Source organism: Colossoma macropomum, unplaced genomic scaffold (genome assembly GCF_904425465.1).
Source record: "Colossoma macropomum unplaced genomic scaffold, Colossoma_macropomum, whole genome shotgun sequence".
NCBI classification, from domain to species: domain Eukaryota; kingdom Metazoa; phylum Chordata; class Actinopteri; order Characiformes; family Serrasalmidae; genus Colossoma; species Colossoma macropomum.
The window spans coordinates 23,362,131-23,377,634 of NW_023494796.1; the positions used below are offsets into that span (position 1 = coordinate 23,362,131).

The window sequence follows — 15,504 nt, forward strand, 5'->3', positions numbered from 1 at the left end:
TTTTTTGTTTTTTACCTTTCTGAGAATTCTGAGTATCCATCTCCCTTAGTTACAGCCGCTACATCCATCAAACTTTAAGCTCAGGCTACCTGCTGGAATCCATAGCGCTTGTACAGAGGTTCAGTAGCACAAGGTAAAATGGCAAACTTTGCATGTAGGCCAAGGTAAAGTGAAATTTAAAGCTTTGGGTTCCGGAAATCATATGTCTAATGTCCTTCAGAAGAGCTAAAGCTAAAACTACAGCTAGTCAGAGAAATATCAGATGCTGAGAAAGACCTGTTGTCTTGTACACAAGATCTTTTAGCAAAAATTAATAAAACAATACAAAGTATGGCACGTGTATAAGGGCATTAATATTTATCTTTACACACAGTGAGCTGGATTTCAACTCTATCTGATTATTCAAGTAGTCACATAAACAGGATAGTCAGATTTCTTAGATCGGATCAAGGCCTCGAGAGCTGGATTTTAACTCAGTATTTGGCTCTAACGGAAACAACGCAAGCAGCGTTTAACACAGCACCCGCAAGACGGCAACAAGACTCTTTGGAGTGATGCTGGAACTAACTACATGCTTGACAAAATGAAGAATCTTCATCTTCTAGATAGTGAATTTTAGATGATATGAGTTTTACGTTCCCCACCCAACAGATAATCAGGATAGCGTGTGAAGGCATTGAAAGACTCTACGCTGCAAAGTGTATGAAATAATTCATCTGCTGCATTGTGAGCAGTGTGTGGTGTGTGTATGTCAGGTAGATTGATGGAAGGCTGAAGGAATGTGGGCCCAGTTTAACCTGTCAGCACGTTTGTTACAGATTCATGAAGGGTCACAAATCAAAACAAAGAGGCAGCCACACACTGAGAGTCACACACACATACAGTGGGACAGCAAGCAGGTGACTTCAGAGCATGCCTTGCCAAGCACCGCTCAGCATGAAGCCACCCCCCAACCCACACACATACATAAACACAGGTCACATTGGGGTGTTTGCTTTGTAGATTTAATGGGACTAATGGCTGGAACGCGCCAGTCAAAGCCACTCTCTTCAAGATACAACAACAAAAAGGCAACTGCAACATCTCCTAATCAGGGAACAACTCCAGCTAAGTTTCATGTATTTATCTGTTCCATCACAACTGAGTCAGTTTAATCAGTTGAATCAAGTGTGCTCGAGCAGGAAAAACACTAAACTATGTGAAGAAGTCAGCTGCTAGGCTTGTAATATCATGTGCAATGTACTATCATCTGATTGTGCACCGCAGTCATTAAGGATGTTTTGGGGAGAAAAAAGATTTTAAAAAGACAGCAGCTCTGCTAGGCTGCACACAACGTGCACGCTTTTTCAGAAAAAAGAGCCAGGAACACTGAAAGGCCTGTTTGAGCACAGCAAGTCATATCGTAAGACCACACAGAAGCCTGCTTAAACCAGCAAAAGATAAACCAGCTTCAGGTTCTGCTCAGAAACCTGTAGGCTAAACTTATCCTTACTTGTGGTATACATTCCATATGTTCATACATACTGGTATGGTATGTTTCGGTAGTTTTAAATCTGATAAAAATTCAATAATTTGTATGTTTGCAGCCTATAAATCACTTCTTGTTAAAATAATGAAACAGCAACTGTACTGTAGCCAATTACTATTATGTTTCATGTTTTACGAGGGAAGGCGTTCTGTGCATGGAAGCCTGCAGTCAGTTATCAAATCAAATCACATTTTTTTGGGCTTAGGTCACGTTCAGTTTTTTCACATTCAGGTTTCTCATAGCCCTTAACAAAACATTTACCCTGCTTTAGTTTTCTCTCTTTTTATTCCTTTTTACTTTTATTACCTTTGAGAATTTCTATTCTTGCACACTGGAGTCACTCATGTTGGCACAACGTCAACTGAAGCCCATGAGTCCAAAAGAGAATCACATATTCAAAATTCACCATATATTAAAAAAATTGCGATGTTGTTTGAAATCACTGATTGATGAATGAATTTGTAAAAGTGGAATTAAAACTTTTGGATAGCTGAGAATGAGTCTGCTTTTGTTTAGCGATGATCTGATGATCTGATGTCTGAGGCTCCAACAGAGCAGGCGCTATCGTTAGAAGTGCTGTGTTTTTTGGTCTCCAGCTGTTGGTGCTTGGATCCAGATAGAGTTTTGCTGAGCTACAGTTGGTTTCAGGCAGTGTGTTTCAACAGAATTGTACTGGGCTACGTTCAGGTTCAGACAGACTTTTTTGGAAGCTACTGTCGACTGGGACAGAATTTTTTTTTGGGTGTGGTCATAAGAAGGTGAAGAACGTGGGAGAATGTGAAGAAGGTGAAAATTGTATGCAAAGAACTGGGATACGAAACTGCAAGATCTGATCCTGAGTCAGTACTATTATGCACAGTCTGTGACTCTGACCCACCACAGCGTTGTGCTTACCTTCCCCCAGATAGTAGCGAAGCCGCAGGTCCCAGGCCAGCAAGGCTTCCTTACTGTCAAAGCCAAGCTGGACAGTCTGATTTAAACACAGGATGGTCAGCGTGAAGGCCACTCCTTCTCCACTCAGTCCAGCCTCCAGGCCGCAAATGTGCTCCAAAACCACGCTGCTTCTCTCCTTCACTCCTCGCTCTTTGGACACCAACAACACTAGGCAGTCTAAGAGAGAGAGAGAGAGAGGGAGAGAGAGAGAGAGAGAGAGAGGGAGGGAGAGAGGGAGAGAGGGAGAGAGGGAGGGAGAGCGGGAGGAGAGACGGGACGGAAAGGGGGATGTCAAGGTTTGTGTTCCAGGACAAACTGAGACAGGCGTCAAGTATCCCTATTGTTCACACTCCCAGGAAATGCAACTGACAAAACATCAGTACCCTTTAATTCTCTCACCCACCACATCACATGTATGACCACGGACAGCTGGCACAACAGTTGCATCAACAGCATGACCTGTGTGCTCTCTAGCCATTATACACCTACTGGAGGCCACACTCACAAAGCCACAAGCTTTTTCTGTGCAGCAACTGCCTAACACAGTGACAGGCCTGCCAAACCTCATGCTCCGCAAGTCCACTAGCTTCCAGGGAAGGCCTGCGCTAGATGCAGAATGTATGGAAAAATACCACAAAAAAATACCAAAAACACATTTTTGTTGGCATTCACACCTACTTTCACTGGGTTTTATATTAAATTATGGTTCAAACTGTCTCTTTAAATGTAATCTAACACATGATCTAAACTGGGACAGCCCAAGTTCTGAATGGGGAACCTGATAGTACCAAATAACAAACTCAAATATAAAACTCATTGAGACAAACTCCCACCAACACAACATGCTAACTAAGCTTAACTTTAAAACGTTACCAGGCTAACAACAACTGTGACCTAGATGTTATGCATATGTAAGGAAACAGAACAGCATATAAGCCTTTATATTTATGTTTAGAAAGACTCTGGTGAACTTTCTTGCGAGACCTCTGAGGGACATATCAAATTCAACTTTGTCAGTTGGGCCGAATCTCAGTTTCCTCACTTATGCCTACATTAGCGCACTACATAGGGTACGATATAAAGACTTCTACACACCAAGAATGCTTCATATGTCATTAAATAAGCAGTTTCACAAATACTGCACCACACAAGTCATAAAACACAGGCTTTCTCCACTCAAGTCACTTATGCACAGCATAAGTCATGAAACAAACGCTTCTACGCCCAAACAGTGCACTACGGAGCCGTTTGGGATCTGGTTACATAACGTGACCGTTAGCTACCGTTAACTCACCTGCCACAGGCGAGGGCTTGCGGAGAACGACCCACCGGCTTTTCCACTGCAGCGAGAAAGGCGACAGTTAGGTCAACAAGTCTCGGGACAAAAAGGTGAGAAAACAAATCGAATAAAAACGTTCAGAAGGGGTTTTTAAGCCAGGCAGCTTGGTCGCGTTACCTTTTTGCCGTCTCTCAGTTTAACGTGTCCCTCTGCAACCACCGAATCCGTCATCTTCACTTCATCGTTCCAGAACAGCTGCGCGCGGGTCACTTTTCAAAAATAAACCGTCAGCGATGTTCTTTTCCCACCCGTATCCTGGCAAGCCCCGCCCCCGCTGCGCTAGGATTGGCTAGAAGTTTGCGTACACAAGTCGTGCTCTTACTTCTAGCCAATCCTAGCGCCGGTGGCGGGAGCCTTCTAGCAAATCCCAGCACAGGAGGGCGGGTACTGTATGAATACGGGTGGGAAAACACTAACACCAAGATGCCAAAGCTGGGATTAAACCGCTTAACCGTCACATATTTTATCAAATACATATATTAAAGAATAAATTAAGCTCAGGCTTAGCTGGAGCTGACACAAACGTACATAAATAAATACATAAGTAACTTTATTAAAATATTATATTGTGGAGGTCGTCTGTGTGTAAAATAAAAACATTCATCTTGAAGTTTTATTCCAAATGTGGTGGCTTTAATATAATTTATTTGATCATAAAGTATATACTTTATTCACAGTTCTTAAAAATAAAATAAAATAAAATAAAAATTCACAGACAAGGTCCGACAGCACAGTTCACATGGCAGTACTATGAAAGTATGAGAGTCTGTCTTTTGGGTCGTATGGTGTGGTTGACCCAGCTGACATATTTAGGTACTTTGGTGTAGACGCCTGGTTTCCCAGTTCTTCCACATCCATCACCCCAGCTGATGATTCCATATAGGAAACTAACACCGTCACGCACACACTCCAGCGGGCCCCCAGAGTCCCCCTGCGTGCACACACACACACACACACGTACACACACACACACGTCTAATTTAGAATGGCAGCCCTGTAGTCACAGTTCAAAGGAACAGTCTACAGCCTAACCTCCGTCACACATACGTTACATATGTATTTTACTCTTAAAAAAGAGGGTTCTTTAGTAAAGACAGTAGTTCTATATAGAACCATGAACACTCTAAGAACCATTTGCATGCTTAAATGGATCTTTGCATGGTAAAATCGTTCTTCAGATTGATGGAGAATGTGTTGTATGTGGTTCTGTATAGAACATTTTTGAAAATGGTTCTATACAATACCAAAAAGGGTTCTTCTATCGGTACAAGCCTGACATCATAGTGCTGACGTCACACAATCGCACTAATTAGAAGGCATTGAATTGCTGAACTCTGTCGGTTGGTGAAGCAGGTATTTTTACCCAATTTTCATAAATTCTTCAGACTGCACAAGTAGTTCTTTCCATTATAGGACTTCCAGAAGGAAGAATTTGTGGGAATATGTTACCAGTGTACTGGTGTGGGTGGACTTCTCACAAGATTTTTTTCTTGCCCAGAAAACTTTAGGGACAGTGAAAGTAACTGAAGCTGCTTTTTCTTTTACTCTTTTACTCCAGTGATCAAAAGGTGGACAAAACCTCAGAAGAAAAGCTTTGGTAAGACATACTTTCATGTCTGACTCAACTGCCTAAAACACACTTTCAAGGGTAAACTCTATTCAGGGAATTCAGAAAACTTCTATCATAAGTGAGTTTCAAGGCAGGAGGTCTGCTGCTATTTTTTAAGAAGAGGTCCATGGTCACCAACACACTACAGATGCAGCAAAAATTAAGCTTAAAAATTATGGGCTGGATTTACCTGGCAGGCATCCACACAGGTGTCACTACCTGCACACAGCATCCCCGGCCTCACCTCCAAACCGTACACATCTGGAGCAGAACACTTCTCATATGGGATGATCTTCACCATTCCCTCTCTCAGGTGAGAATACGAGTTCCCCTCTAACACACAAACACACATACATGTATTACTGTTTTTGTGGGGTACTTCCATTGTCTTTTATATGAGTACAGCCAATGCTTCTGTACTCCACTTAACCCAACACCTCCACACAGCCTGCAGCTTCTTTATTTGATTTTACTTAACTTTTAAAATGATTTTTGGTATGTTTTAGCTATGCCTTAGCTATTGTTTTACTTTTTACTTTTGTACTTTTTATTTCTTTATTTTGTTATCACTTTTTATTTCTTTTATTAGTATTCTTTTTATTTATTTTATTATTGTCAATTTATCGTCTTACATCTTCTATTTGTTTTATTTCATTAATTTATGTCTTTATTTATTTTATCCTTATTTGATCCGTTACTTGATAAGTTACCATATTGTAATTTTAATCGTTTATTCCTTTAACGGTTTACCTTCTTATTAAATTTTACTATTATGATTTTTATTATTTCATTATAACATTTGATTTATTTTTTACTGTACAACTTCTCAATCCCTGATTCCTGTATTACTCTGCTACATTGTAAATGAGGGTCTCCCTCTAAGTATTCCGAGTTTAAATAAAGGTTGATTGATTGAATTACCAAAAGATCAGCTTTGGTCTCTTTCACTTTTCTAATAAAATCTGCTTTTTTGTTAAAAGACAGTAAAAAAAATGATGTCCCCACAATGTCAAAATGTTTTCCAGCATTATGGGGATATACCAAAGAGCTAAAAATACGGCTACAAAAGACACGTACCTAAGCTTTAAATATCTGTCAGAAACCTGACGAACTTGCCTGCTTACGTCAGGTTTGTTCGTGTTCGAATGTCATTTCCCAGATATGCGTCAGCTTCCTACTTTTAACAGATTTTACAGTGCATTTCTAACTGCTTTTGTTTTTCTCCTTACTTTACTGTTACTTTCAAGACTTAGGACGTTTGGGACGATGTTCGAAACATTGATAAATACGTTTGTTAAAGTAGAATTTAAAATGAATTTTGAACAGCTGATCATTTTATGGAATTGTTTTAGCATATCTATGATCTAATGATGGCTGTCGTTGTCACTACATGGTAATTTTACCTGTGCCATTCTTTCCTATTTGATGTTGAGCTGGTCTGGGCCAGTTTCGTATAGGTATCAGCCTCTAGAGACAGTAACGCTCATAATCACAGCTCCCAAGCTCTTCACTATAGAACATTTTTACTCTTAAGAACATTTTTAGTCAGGTTGTGTTCTGCGTTGAACTGACAGAACAAAAAGTCTCTGACAATGTAGCGTCATCTGCAAAGTGAGATCAAGGGCAAATGTATCTTTGCTAATACTTAAAACACTTTTAAGTAACTTATACTGACTATATAGACATTTTCAAAATCCTGATTACTTTTTATACTGGTAGGTCTAAAAAAGCAGAAAGTGAAAAACCAATCTAAATCTGACAAAATTTTGTCCAAATTTTATCGTGAAACTGTATTAGAGTAGATTTCTCTTATCCCAGCCTTGTACAGCTGTATACCTCAACAATGACAAAACCGTATTTTATGTGAGTAACCCTTCTGGGTTGATACCGATGGTTTCAGACAGAATTTTGCTGTACTCGGGTCAGTTTCAGTCTCAAAACTTCATGATTAGAACAAAATTTGTTGTGTTTAGGTTGGGTTCGGACTTGAAACATGATATTATGGGTTGGGTGTGGCTCAGACAGAAAGTTCTCAAGCTTTTTTTAGGTTCAGACTACAATTTTGGACCTGATTTAAGCTCTAATACATGTACATACAGACAGACACAGGCCCACATTTGTACATGGACGTTAACACCTGACCACCTAATGAAGGCTTTCAGGAGCATCTAAATAATACAGCCAGGTGTGTTGGATCTGAACTCTCCAGATAGTAGATCTCCAAGACCAGGACTGGGCACCTCTGATATACGTATATGTTAACACCTGCCCTAACACAGATCCAGCACTGTAGACAGATTCATGTGTGCCACAAAAGATTATCAAGCAATGAGATTAAAAAAAGTGTTTAAACAAGAAAAACATGAGACTTTGGGGCCTCTGAAGCATGTGTGTATGTGCTTGTATGTGTGAGATGTTTTGAGTTGACTCACTCTCCTGCATGTGTCCCCAGCCCGTTATGGTGCAACACGTATAGTCAGGAAACGTCATGAACCTGTCTGGCAGACAGATGGGCCGAATGAACTGAGTCTTAGGAGCACACCGGCCATTCACCTTCTTCAGCTTCACCAGCACTGTTAAACCAGAAAGACACAGGTCACAAACCTACATATGCAAACATGAACATTTTCAATTGAATTGCATAAATCCATTAACAGCCACTGCATACACCCTCCAGGGTCTCCTGGCATTTACACCATTAAACACGTTGTCTTTACATGTTTTCCATGCTGGAATAATCCAGTATTTTTGTCCTAGATAAGATCCAATACTGGTATTTTCATAGATTAAACAGCCACATCATTTGGGTAAGATATTCTAGGCTTACAATAAATGCTACAGTAAATTTACTTTCTTTTTAATATGTGCATTGTGTGACATTGTGTTTTTTATGATCATTTGATAGTGCGTTCGATTTTCACTTCATATTCCGCTACAAAATAGTTCCACACTGTAGACATTAAACTGCTTTCTTAACGTCTGAAAATGTGTCGCAGACTGAGGTTAATCTCAGTTTAAAGCACCTCTACGACAGTGAGCGCAAAAAAGAAAAGGACTGGAAAGGAATCAGTTTTAATGTACCTGATCCGTTAAAATGTGCCTGGATCGGCTCCGACATCTCTACCACATAAGCAAGTTTATTTGAGACTATGTAACAACTCCACACAGTTTAAGGCAAGTGTGCAAAGATTTAGGCAAGCAGTTTGCTGACCTGGTGTCTAAAAGCTTTAATTACCTGAAGCTTGAACTTTAGACATCCAACACGTCTTAGCTCTAGGGATGTCCCAATCCAGTCCAATGGATCAGGATCTGAGGCAATCCAGGCATATTTTAATAGATCCAGTTTTAGTTCTTTGTTTTTTTTTGTTTATGCACTCTACTTATTATAACTACTGTTGCTACGGTGTCGTAAACAGGCATCATCCACGAAAAAAAGAGAGATTTTCAAAGAGATCTAAATGTGTGCAGTGTGGTGTTATTTTACAGTGAAACAGGAAAACGTCCAATAGCTGGTGCTGCAGGTACTATTAGCCACGTTTTGTCTAAACAATGGGATGTAAAATGTGAGACAGTAGCTTTCCACTTTAAGTGTACTTTCTGGTATTTACAGCAAACAGCATGGCTCCAGAAGCCCTTAAAATTGGGGGTTTTAAGGGCTTGTAGTAAAGGCAAATATTATACATAATCAAGACAACTCAAGAAACCATTTGCTTAAATGTTAAAGTGCGTCTTCATGATGGAGAACCTGTTGTGTATGGTTCTATAAACAACCTTTCAAAAGCAAGGTCCTATATAGCACCAAAAAAAGGTTATAGGTCAAAGAACACTTTCACTAAGAGTGTGCAAAATAAACTGCCACCATGATATATATAACCACAGTGAATTCCACTGTATACAGCCAATTCCACTATATATAACCACAGAGAATTTCCACTGTAAAACAATTATATTCATATAAATGTTCAAAAAAACACAAAAGACATCAGTTCAGACTGTGTACTGTTACATATGTCAAAAACAAAGTGATTTTACTGCAGAATATTAAAGTCACCGATGGTCAAATCATCAAACAGGTCAATCAAATTGAATCATAAGCCAGCATTAAACATACTATAAATGATCATTTAAAAAAAATTCACATTATGCAAATTACAAAGTGATCTTACTGTAATATTAAGTAGTAAACTAACATGCCTTACCTAAATTATATAACCAATATTACCAATGAAAACACAAATATTGTCTGTGTACCAGCCCACACTCAACATCAAGCTGGACAAAGGGGGGCCAAAAACTGGATTGGGACTACTAGGAAAGATTTGTGTAAATTTGGTTTTGGCCAAACCTTCACTTTAAAGAAACACTTCTCTGATGATTATACAGTTATAAAACATGAACAAATGTAAAATGACTGCGGAATAACATTAGTCAGAGAGAAGGAATGTGTGAGAATCGGAAAAGTGATAAAGGTTCAGGAATGTGAACACACATACGCACACACAAAACCTTGGACAGGCACTCACAGGTTTAACTTACACGTATCTATGTGTATGCATGGATGATGGACATTTAAAACTGTACCTACCAATATCATGCACAGTTGGGTTGAACTGAACGTAGTTGTGGTAGTGCACATACTTCTCTATGCCAAACGTTCGAGTGTTAGAACCCGTATCATTGAAAAAATGCTGGCCAAGGACCACACGCACTGTTGACTTCAACGGACTGAGAGAGAGATAAGAGAGGAGAAGAGAAGAGGAGAATTAAAGAAAGACAATCACTAATAATGTACAGTTCTGTGCAAAAGTCAGAGACCACTCTTCATTTACTAAATTTCCATTAAGTACAAGTTATTCACTTTTAAAGAGATATTTCTGAGCAGATTAGATTTAAGATAATCTAACTGCATAAGGCAAAAAGAAAGTCCAAGTAAATTTGGCACTCCTAACAATCATGCAAGACCCTGTAGACCACCAAAATAACAGACCTCAACATCACTGAATGTGTTTGGGATTATCTGAATTGTGAGGAGCAGAAAATGTAGCCAACTTGTAAGACTGAACTTTGGAGGTGAAAAATTCAAATTTTCAAGTTTTCTGAAAAGAACAGAAGCTGTAATAAAGGCAAAGAGTGAATACACTAAATACTGAACAATTTATATTTAATTGTTGACACTTCTGTGTAATTTTTTAAATTAGACATATTTGTTTTGCTGTTTTCCTGATACTGAAAAATGATAATTTGTAAACTGCTATTTTGGCTGGAATAAAATGAAAGGGTGGTCTCTGTCAATTGTCTTTTGTCAGCGTTTATTAAAATGATGTGGAATCATTAATTATCAAAGTTCTTGAGATGACAAATTGATGCAAGATTCACCAGGGGGGCTTCTTACCCTGGGTAGGGAGACTGCTTGCCCTGACAATGGGGAATTTTCTTTTTTTGTGCTATAAAAACAAAACTGTCTACTGTTCCAGTTTATTTCTACAGATACAATTTTGCATTACTGTAAGTAGCTGTTGTTCTTAAGGGGGGGGGGTCTCCCTTTCCTCCTACATTTTTAAACTTTAGCAATGTTTATATATTACATCTAACAGTTATTTCAAATTTAAAAAGGGAAAATCCAGTTTCCCATTATATAGATCTATTAAATAAAAAATTTGGTGATTAGAGTATTACACTGTGTGCAATGATGCTGTATTGAAGAACTATTTAAAGAGAAATTCCACCAATTTTCCAAATTTCTGCATAATTTAAAAATTTACAAATTTTTAAATTATGAAAAAACAAAAAGGCTACTGCTGAAATGACAGTCATGCTGAAGACGAGTAGAACCAGTTATCAAAAACTGATTGAATTAAGTGATTAAAATAGGACTTATTAGGGATTCTAGGAGGATGTGACAACATACAGTCAACGTAGTACTGATTATTTTTGCTGTCTCCTCAACGTTGCCACAACTTCCTAGAAAGTTGTCAAACAACGTTGTCATAATTTTCCAAAGAATTACATTTATTTCAACGTTGTGACAATGTAGAGAGCACCAAGCAGATAACGTTGTGGGCACCAAAGGAATAATAAGGAAATAATCAAATGTATGTGGAATTGGTCCCAAAACACCTGATTAAACGATTAGAATCCTTTGCACTGTCATATCTACCCATCAGGAAAACACAGAATACCATTAGCAACTACTGAAAACCACCAGGAACCTACGGACACTTTTAATGGGTTCTATGATTTTTTTCAACAGGGAGATACATTAAATGTAACTCTCTAGCTGTGTTATGGACAAAAAATGGACTAAGTGATGATATCGCTAAGCAGCAGCAGCAGCCAAAACTTAATGTGCGGTTGGGCTTCTTCTGCCATTGTGGCAGAGAGCGCATGTGCACATGACGTCACTGGGGCTGAGAGTGCATCTGGATGAGAGTGCATGTCTGCAGCCAGACTCTATAGGTTTGATATAGAATTGTTCACTTGTACAGAAACGTACAGACTCATTTCTTTATAGTGGTGGAGATAGGAACCTGGGGTCCCCAGTGAACCTACATGTCTCTTCTGAGTTTTTATATGGGATGTTGATGATGGTAAAATAGTGGTCAATCTGAAAAAAAAAAAGAGTTTCCTTTGGGGACTATTTTCCTTTATAACACCCTTCAGGCACCCCTTCACCATGAATAGATTAGATAAATTGGTATAATAAAAAAATAAAAAAAACGTGACCACAAAACTACTGTAAAACAATGTGTCACACATCAGGCGGTGTATTTTTAACCATTTTTATGTAATAACGTTCTGTGAGGGAGCTTCTAGAGCCAAACTCTTCAGACGTCTGGTTCCTATCACCACCACTACGAACAATTCTGATTCAGTGAGCTTCCCTAGAACTAAGCATTTCACATCAGACCTCTCTAAATAATTTGGTCGACATGTTAATTATGCAGAAATTTTGAAAAATCAGTGTTCTCCTTTAACATCGATACTTCATACAACAGTAAAAGCCTTAATAGTAACAGTAAAAGTAAAAAAAAAATAAAAACAACTTTATTTCAGCCAACATTATTTATATTTACATAAGGCTGGATCACTAAAGCCTCCACTTATACACCCACAGAAACTCATCTGGAACAGCTGATGCCAGACTCCTCCGGCATAACAGTAAACAGTTCAGTGATTTGTTATAAATCCATTTGCATAATGTTCCCATTCAGCAATATCAGTACTGCAAAGGCCAATATTGTAATAGCAATTAACAAATGATATATCATGCAGTCCTAACACACACACTCAGAGGCATACTTGCGTAAGAAGCAGTGAGCGGCGGATATGACCCAGCAGGATGAGACCAGGCTGCCGGCACAGAACTCCTCGCCGATATACAGCGCTGCCATCCAGGGGTGATAGCCGGGCAGCGCAGATGACCCACCCAGAATCCGCCCACGAGGAATACGCTTTGCATGCCTCCGCCCACAGCCCGCAACGGGACCTGGCGCAGGAGTGGGCGAGGGACTCGGAGTTGGATGGACAGGAGGAACTTTACGACTCCCTACAAGGCAAAAAGAGAGGAATCACAATGCATCTCCATATCTCACCATCATTTTAATGCAGCATGAACATTCACCATGATTTGATTCAATCTGATTATTTTTTGTATAGACAAATGTGATTATAGCAACTATTTACTCTACAGAGTTACTCACAGAATTGTGACCCTTGAGAGTGCGACTGTAAGCCTCAATCCAAGATAATACGAGCTTGGATTGTATGGTATCCACTACTGAAGAGCTTGTATAGACCATTTTAATGTACCATTTTTTGACATTATCTTTTTTCTCTTGCTTTCTTTTTTGAGGCTTGTCTAGCGTCATCCTTACTCCACTTTTCAATATTGTCAGCTGTTACTGGTTAACTAACTACACATGTAAACACAATTTAATAAGTAATCAATCACAAAAGGTATTGTGCAAAAGGCTGAGACAGCCATGAAAATTGTTTAAATCGATTTATATGCGGTCACTTGCATAAGACATCTTTTGGCGGCCTCACTTTTTCCCTTTACCTCAAATGAGCTGCATAAAATGAGTGTTAGGGTGCCTACACACTAGACAACACAAAGACGGAGCGGTAGATGTATACACATGCAGATTTTGTCCATCTAGAAGGCGTGTACACAGCTGGAGCGTGGCGGAGTTTGTACAGCTAGAAATCCAGTGGTAAACAACACATCTGGATCAGAAATGAAGAAATATAGAAATTTTTGGGCAATGGCCATGTACAGAGCCAAGCAGACAACAGCCACGAAGGCAAAGAAGTCATATAGAACATGAAAAGACTACACAGCGTTGCTACTCTCCATGTTGGATTTTCATCCGCCTTCTGCCTGCACGTTGCTATTGGTTGACGTGCCTCCACGTCAGAATCCGTTGCAGTTGAACTTCTTCGACGCTCGATGACGCATCTTTTCTCTGCATACAGGCGCGTTTTTTGTCGAACAGAGCTAATGCAGCATCCTAACTGAAATACAATGGTGGGCTGCATTTCTGACGCTGCATCAGCTTCTAGTGTGTAGGCACCCTTAGACCTTGAGTTTAAGTTTGAGCACTTTAGTTTTTGACAGAAAAACCTTTCTAATTGAATTTACAGCTTTAAATTTATACCCACATTCTCATACTGACATACTAAACTGTCGCTAAGGTGGTACCCTCAAGGGTACGTCTTCAGTGCCCTTAGTGAGAGAACATAATCATACTAAAACCTATTGCAATCATATTTTTTTGACTCCATATTCCCTGTCTTGTCTCCAGGCTTTTTATTTCATTGTTCTGTTTTAAAACATTAGGTTATAAAAATGTACAAATACATACTTTTTTATCTGGGGACAACTTACACAGATGGACCATAAAACCATTGTTTTACATTGTTTGTACCTTGATGAATGAAAACGTTCCCATTTTTCTGAAAATGTAATGTGTTTTATGTAAGTGTCCACTGGGCAGAAAAGGTGTTTTTATCAGTAAAAGCTCTATAGCTCCCCTTATATATTTATAATGTTAAAAAATGCAAATAAACATAAACGCAGCCTTATTTATACCTTACTTATAAGAATAAAGTTGGAACACAGGTTTGGTTCCAGGTTTGGTTCCATCAGCAGCACACCTGATTATGTCATGTAATGAAGTATAGATTGAACTAGGTATTGGATGGTGACTGTAAATACCTCTTCCTGTTTAGGATTTTTCGTATTTAAGTGCTTTGTTTAACAAATAAATGCATACTGTACAGATAAATAGCACTTTTGCACAGTACTGTTAGATTTAATGTTTGAAAGTAGTCCAGAACTCATTTTTGAACAGTCAAATAATTATTTAGACAAAACCTGCTCATCATACTGAGAAAAACACTTGAACATGAATGAGTGTCAGTCAAAGCATGTAGCTCTTTTACGCCAACATTATTTCTCACTCCACTGAAAAGTAATACTGAAAATTTATCCTAATAGTCTCCAAACTTTTGACTGGCAGCACATATAAGTGTATTTTTAGTATAACAAAGGTATGAAACTGAGCAAAAACGTATGTCACCTTTCAACCATTTTCTTTTTGATTTATCACTCTGATATATGTTTGTTTTTATGAGCAGCGCACAGAGAGCTGAGACAGCACCCCAGGAGCCTAAAGCCACAGGCACTGACCAAAACGGCTCCACTTTAAATGTCACAAATTGTTATTCTGAAGACTTGCTAGAACACGTCTCTTTCCTGTAAGACTGATGAGGACGAATTCTGCAGAATTCTTCTTCTAATGTTTGTGCTCAGGGACAGAGAACAGTAGTCAACCGTTTCACAAACATATCACTTTTCATTCGTTTAGAGAAATCCCTCGGCGCTGATGTGCTGTGGCTCCTGGGTAAATACTGCAATGTTTATTCAGTGTCAGTTTGGGATTGTGTATGTGTGTGTCCAGATCGTTTTAAAATGATCTTACAATGACATGAATTAACATGTCATGTCATGTGGAATCAGTTGTGTGGAATGAATATTGAAAACTATATACTATAAAAAACTATAATTTTCAAGAGTATTTCTCTCTCTCTGTT

General features: G+C 38.9%; 2 protein-coding genes across 9 annotated transcripts in view; both read right to left on the reverse strand.

Moving 5' to 3' along the window:
• LOC118816657 (protein Dok-7-like) overlaps positions 1–4,297 on the reverse strand; it is a 30,613-nt gene extending 26,316 nt beyond the window's left edge. For both annotated transcript variants that reach the window (XM_036583160.1, XM_036583159.1), the window contains exons 1-3: positions 3,918–4,297; positions 3,756–3,801; positions 2,423–2,638 (exon numbers count right to left, since the gene is read on the reverse strand). In XM_036583160.1, the coding sequence (XP_036439053.1) occupies positions 2,423–2,638; positions 3,756–3,801; positions 3,918–3,971 (316 nt within the window). In that variant the 5' untranslated portion in view covers positions 3,972–4,297. The remainder of the gene's footprint in view (positions 1–2,422; positions 2,639–3,755; positions 3,802–3,917) is intronic.
• Positions 4,298–4,405: 108 nt separating this feature from the next.
• LOC118816658 (hepatocyte growth factor activator) overlaps positions 4,406–15,504 on the reverse strand; it is an 80,452-nt gene continuing 69,353 nt past the window's right edge. For all 7 annotated transcript variants that reach the window (XM_036583164.1, XM_036583165.1, XM_036583163.1 and 4 more), the window contains 5 exons: positions 12,709–12,955; positions 9,995–10,134; positions 7,842–7,982; positions 5,600–5,742; positions 4,406–4,731 (listed from right to left, as the gene is read on the reverse strand). In XM_036583164.1, the coding sequence (XP_036439057.1) occupies positions 4,549–4,731; positions 5,600–5,742; positions 7,842–7,982; positions 9,995–10,134; positions 12,709–12,955 (854 nt within the window). In that variant the 3' untranslated portion in view covers positions 4,406–4,548. The remainder of the gene's footprint in view (positions 4,732–5,599; positions 5,743–7,841; positions 7,983–9,994; positions 10,135–12,708; positions 12,956–15,504) is intronic.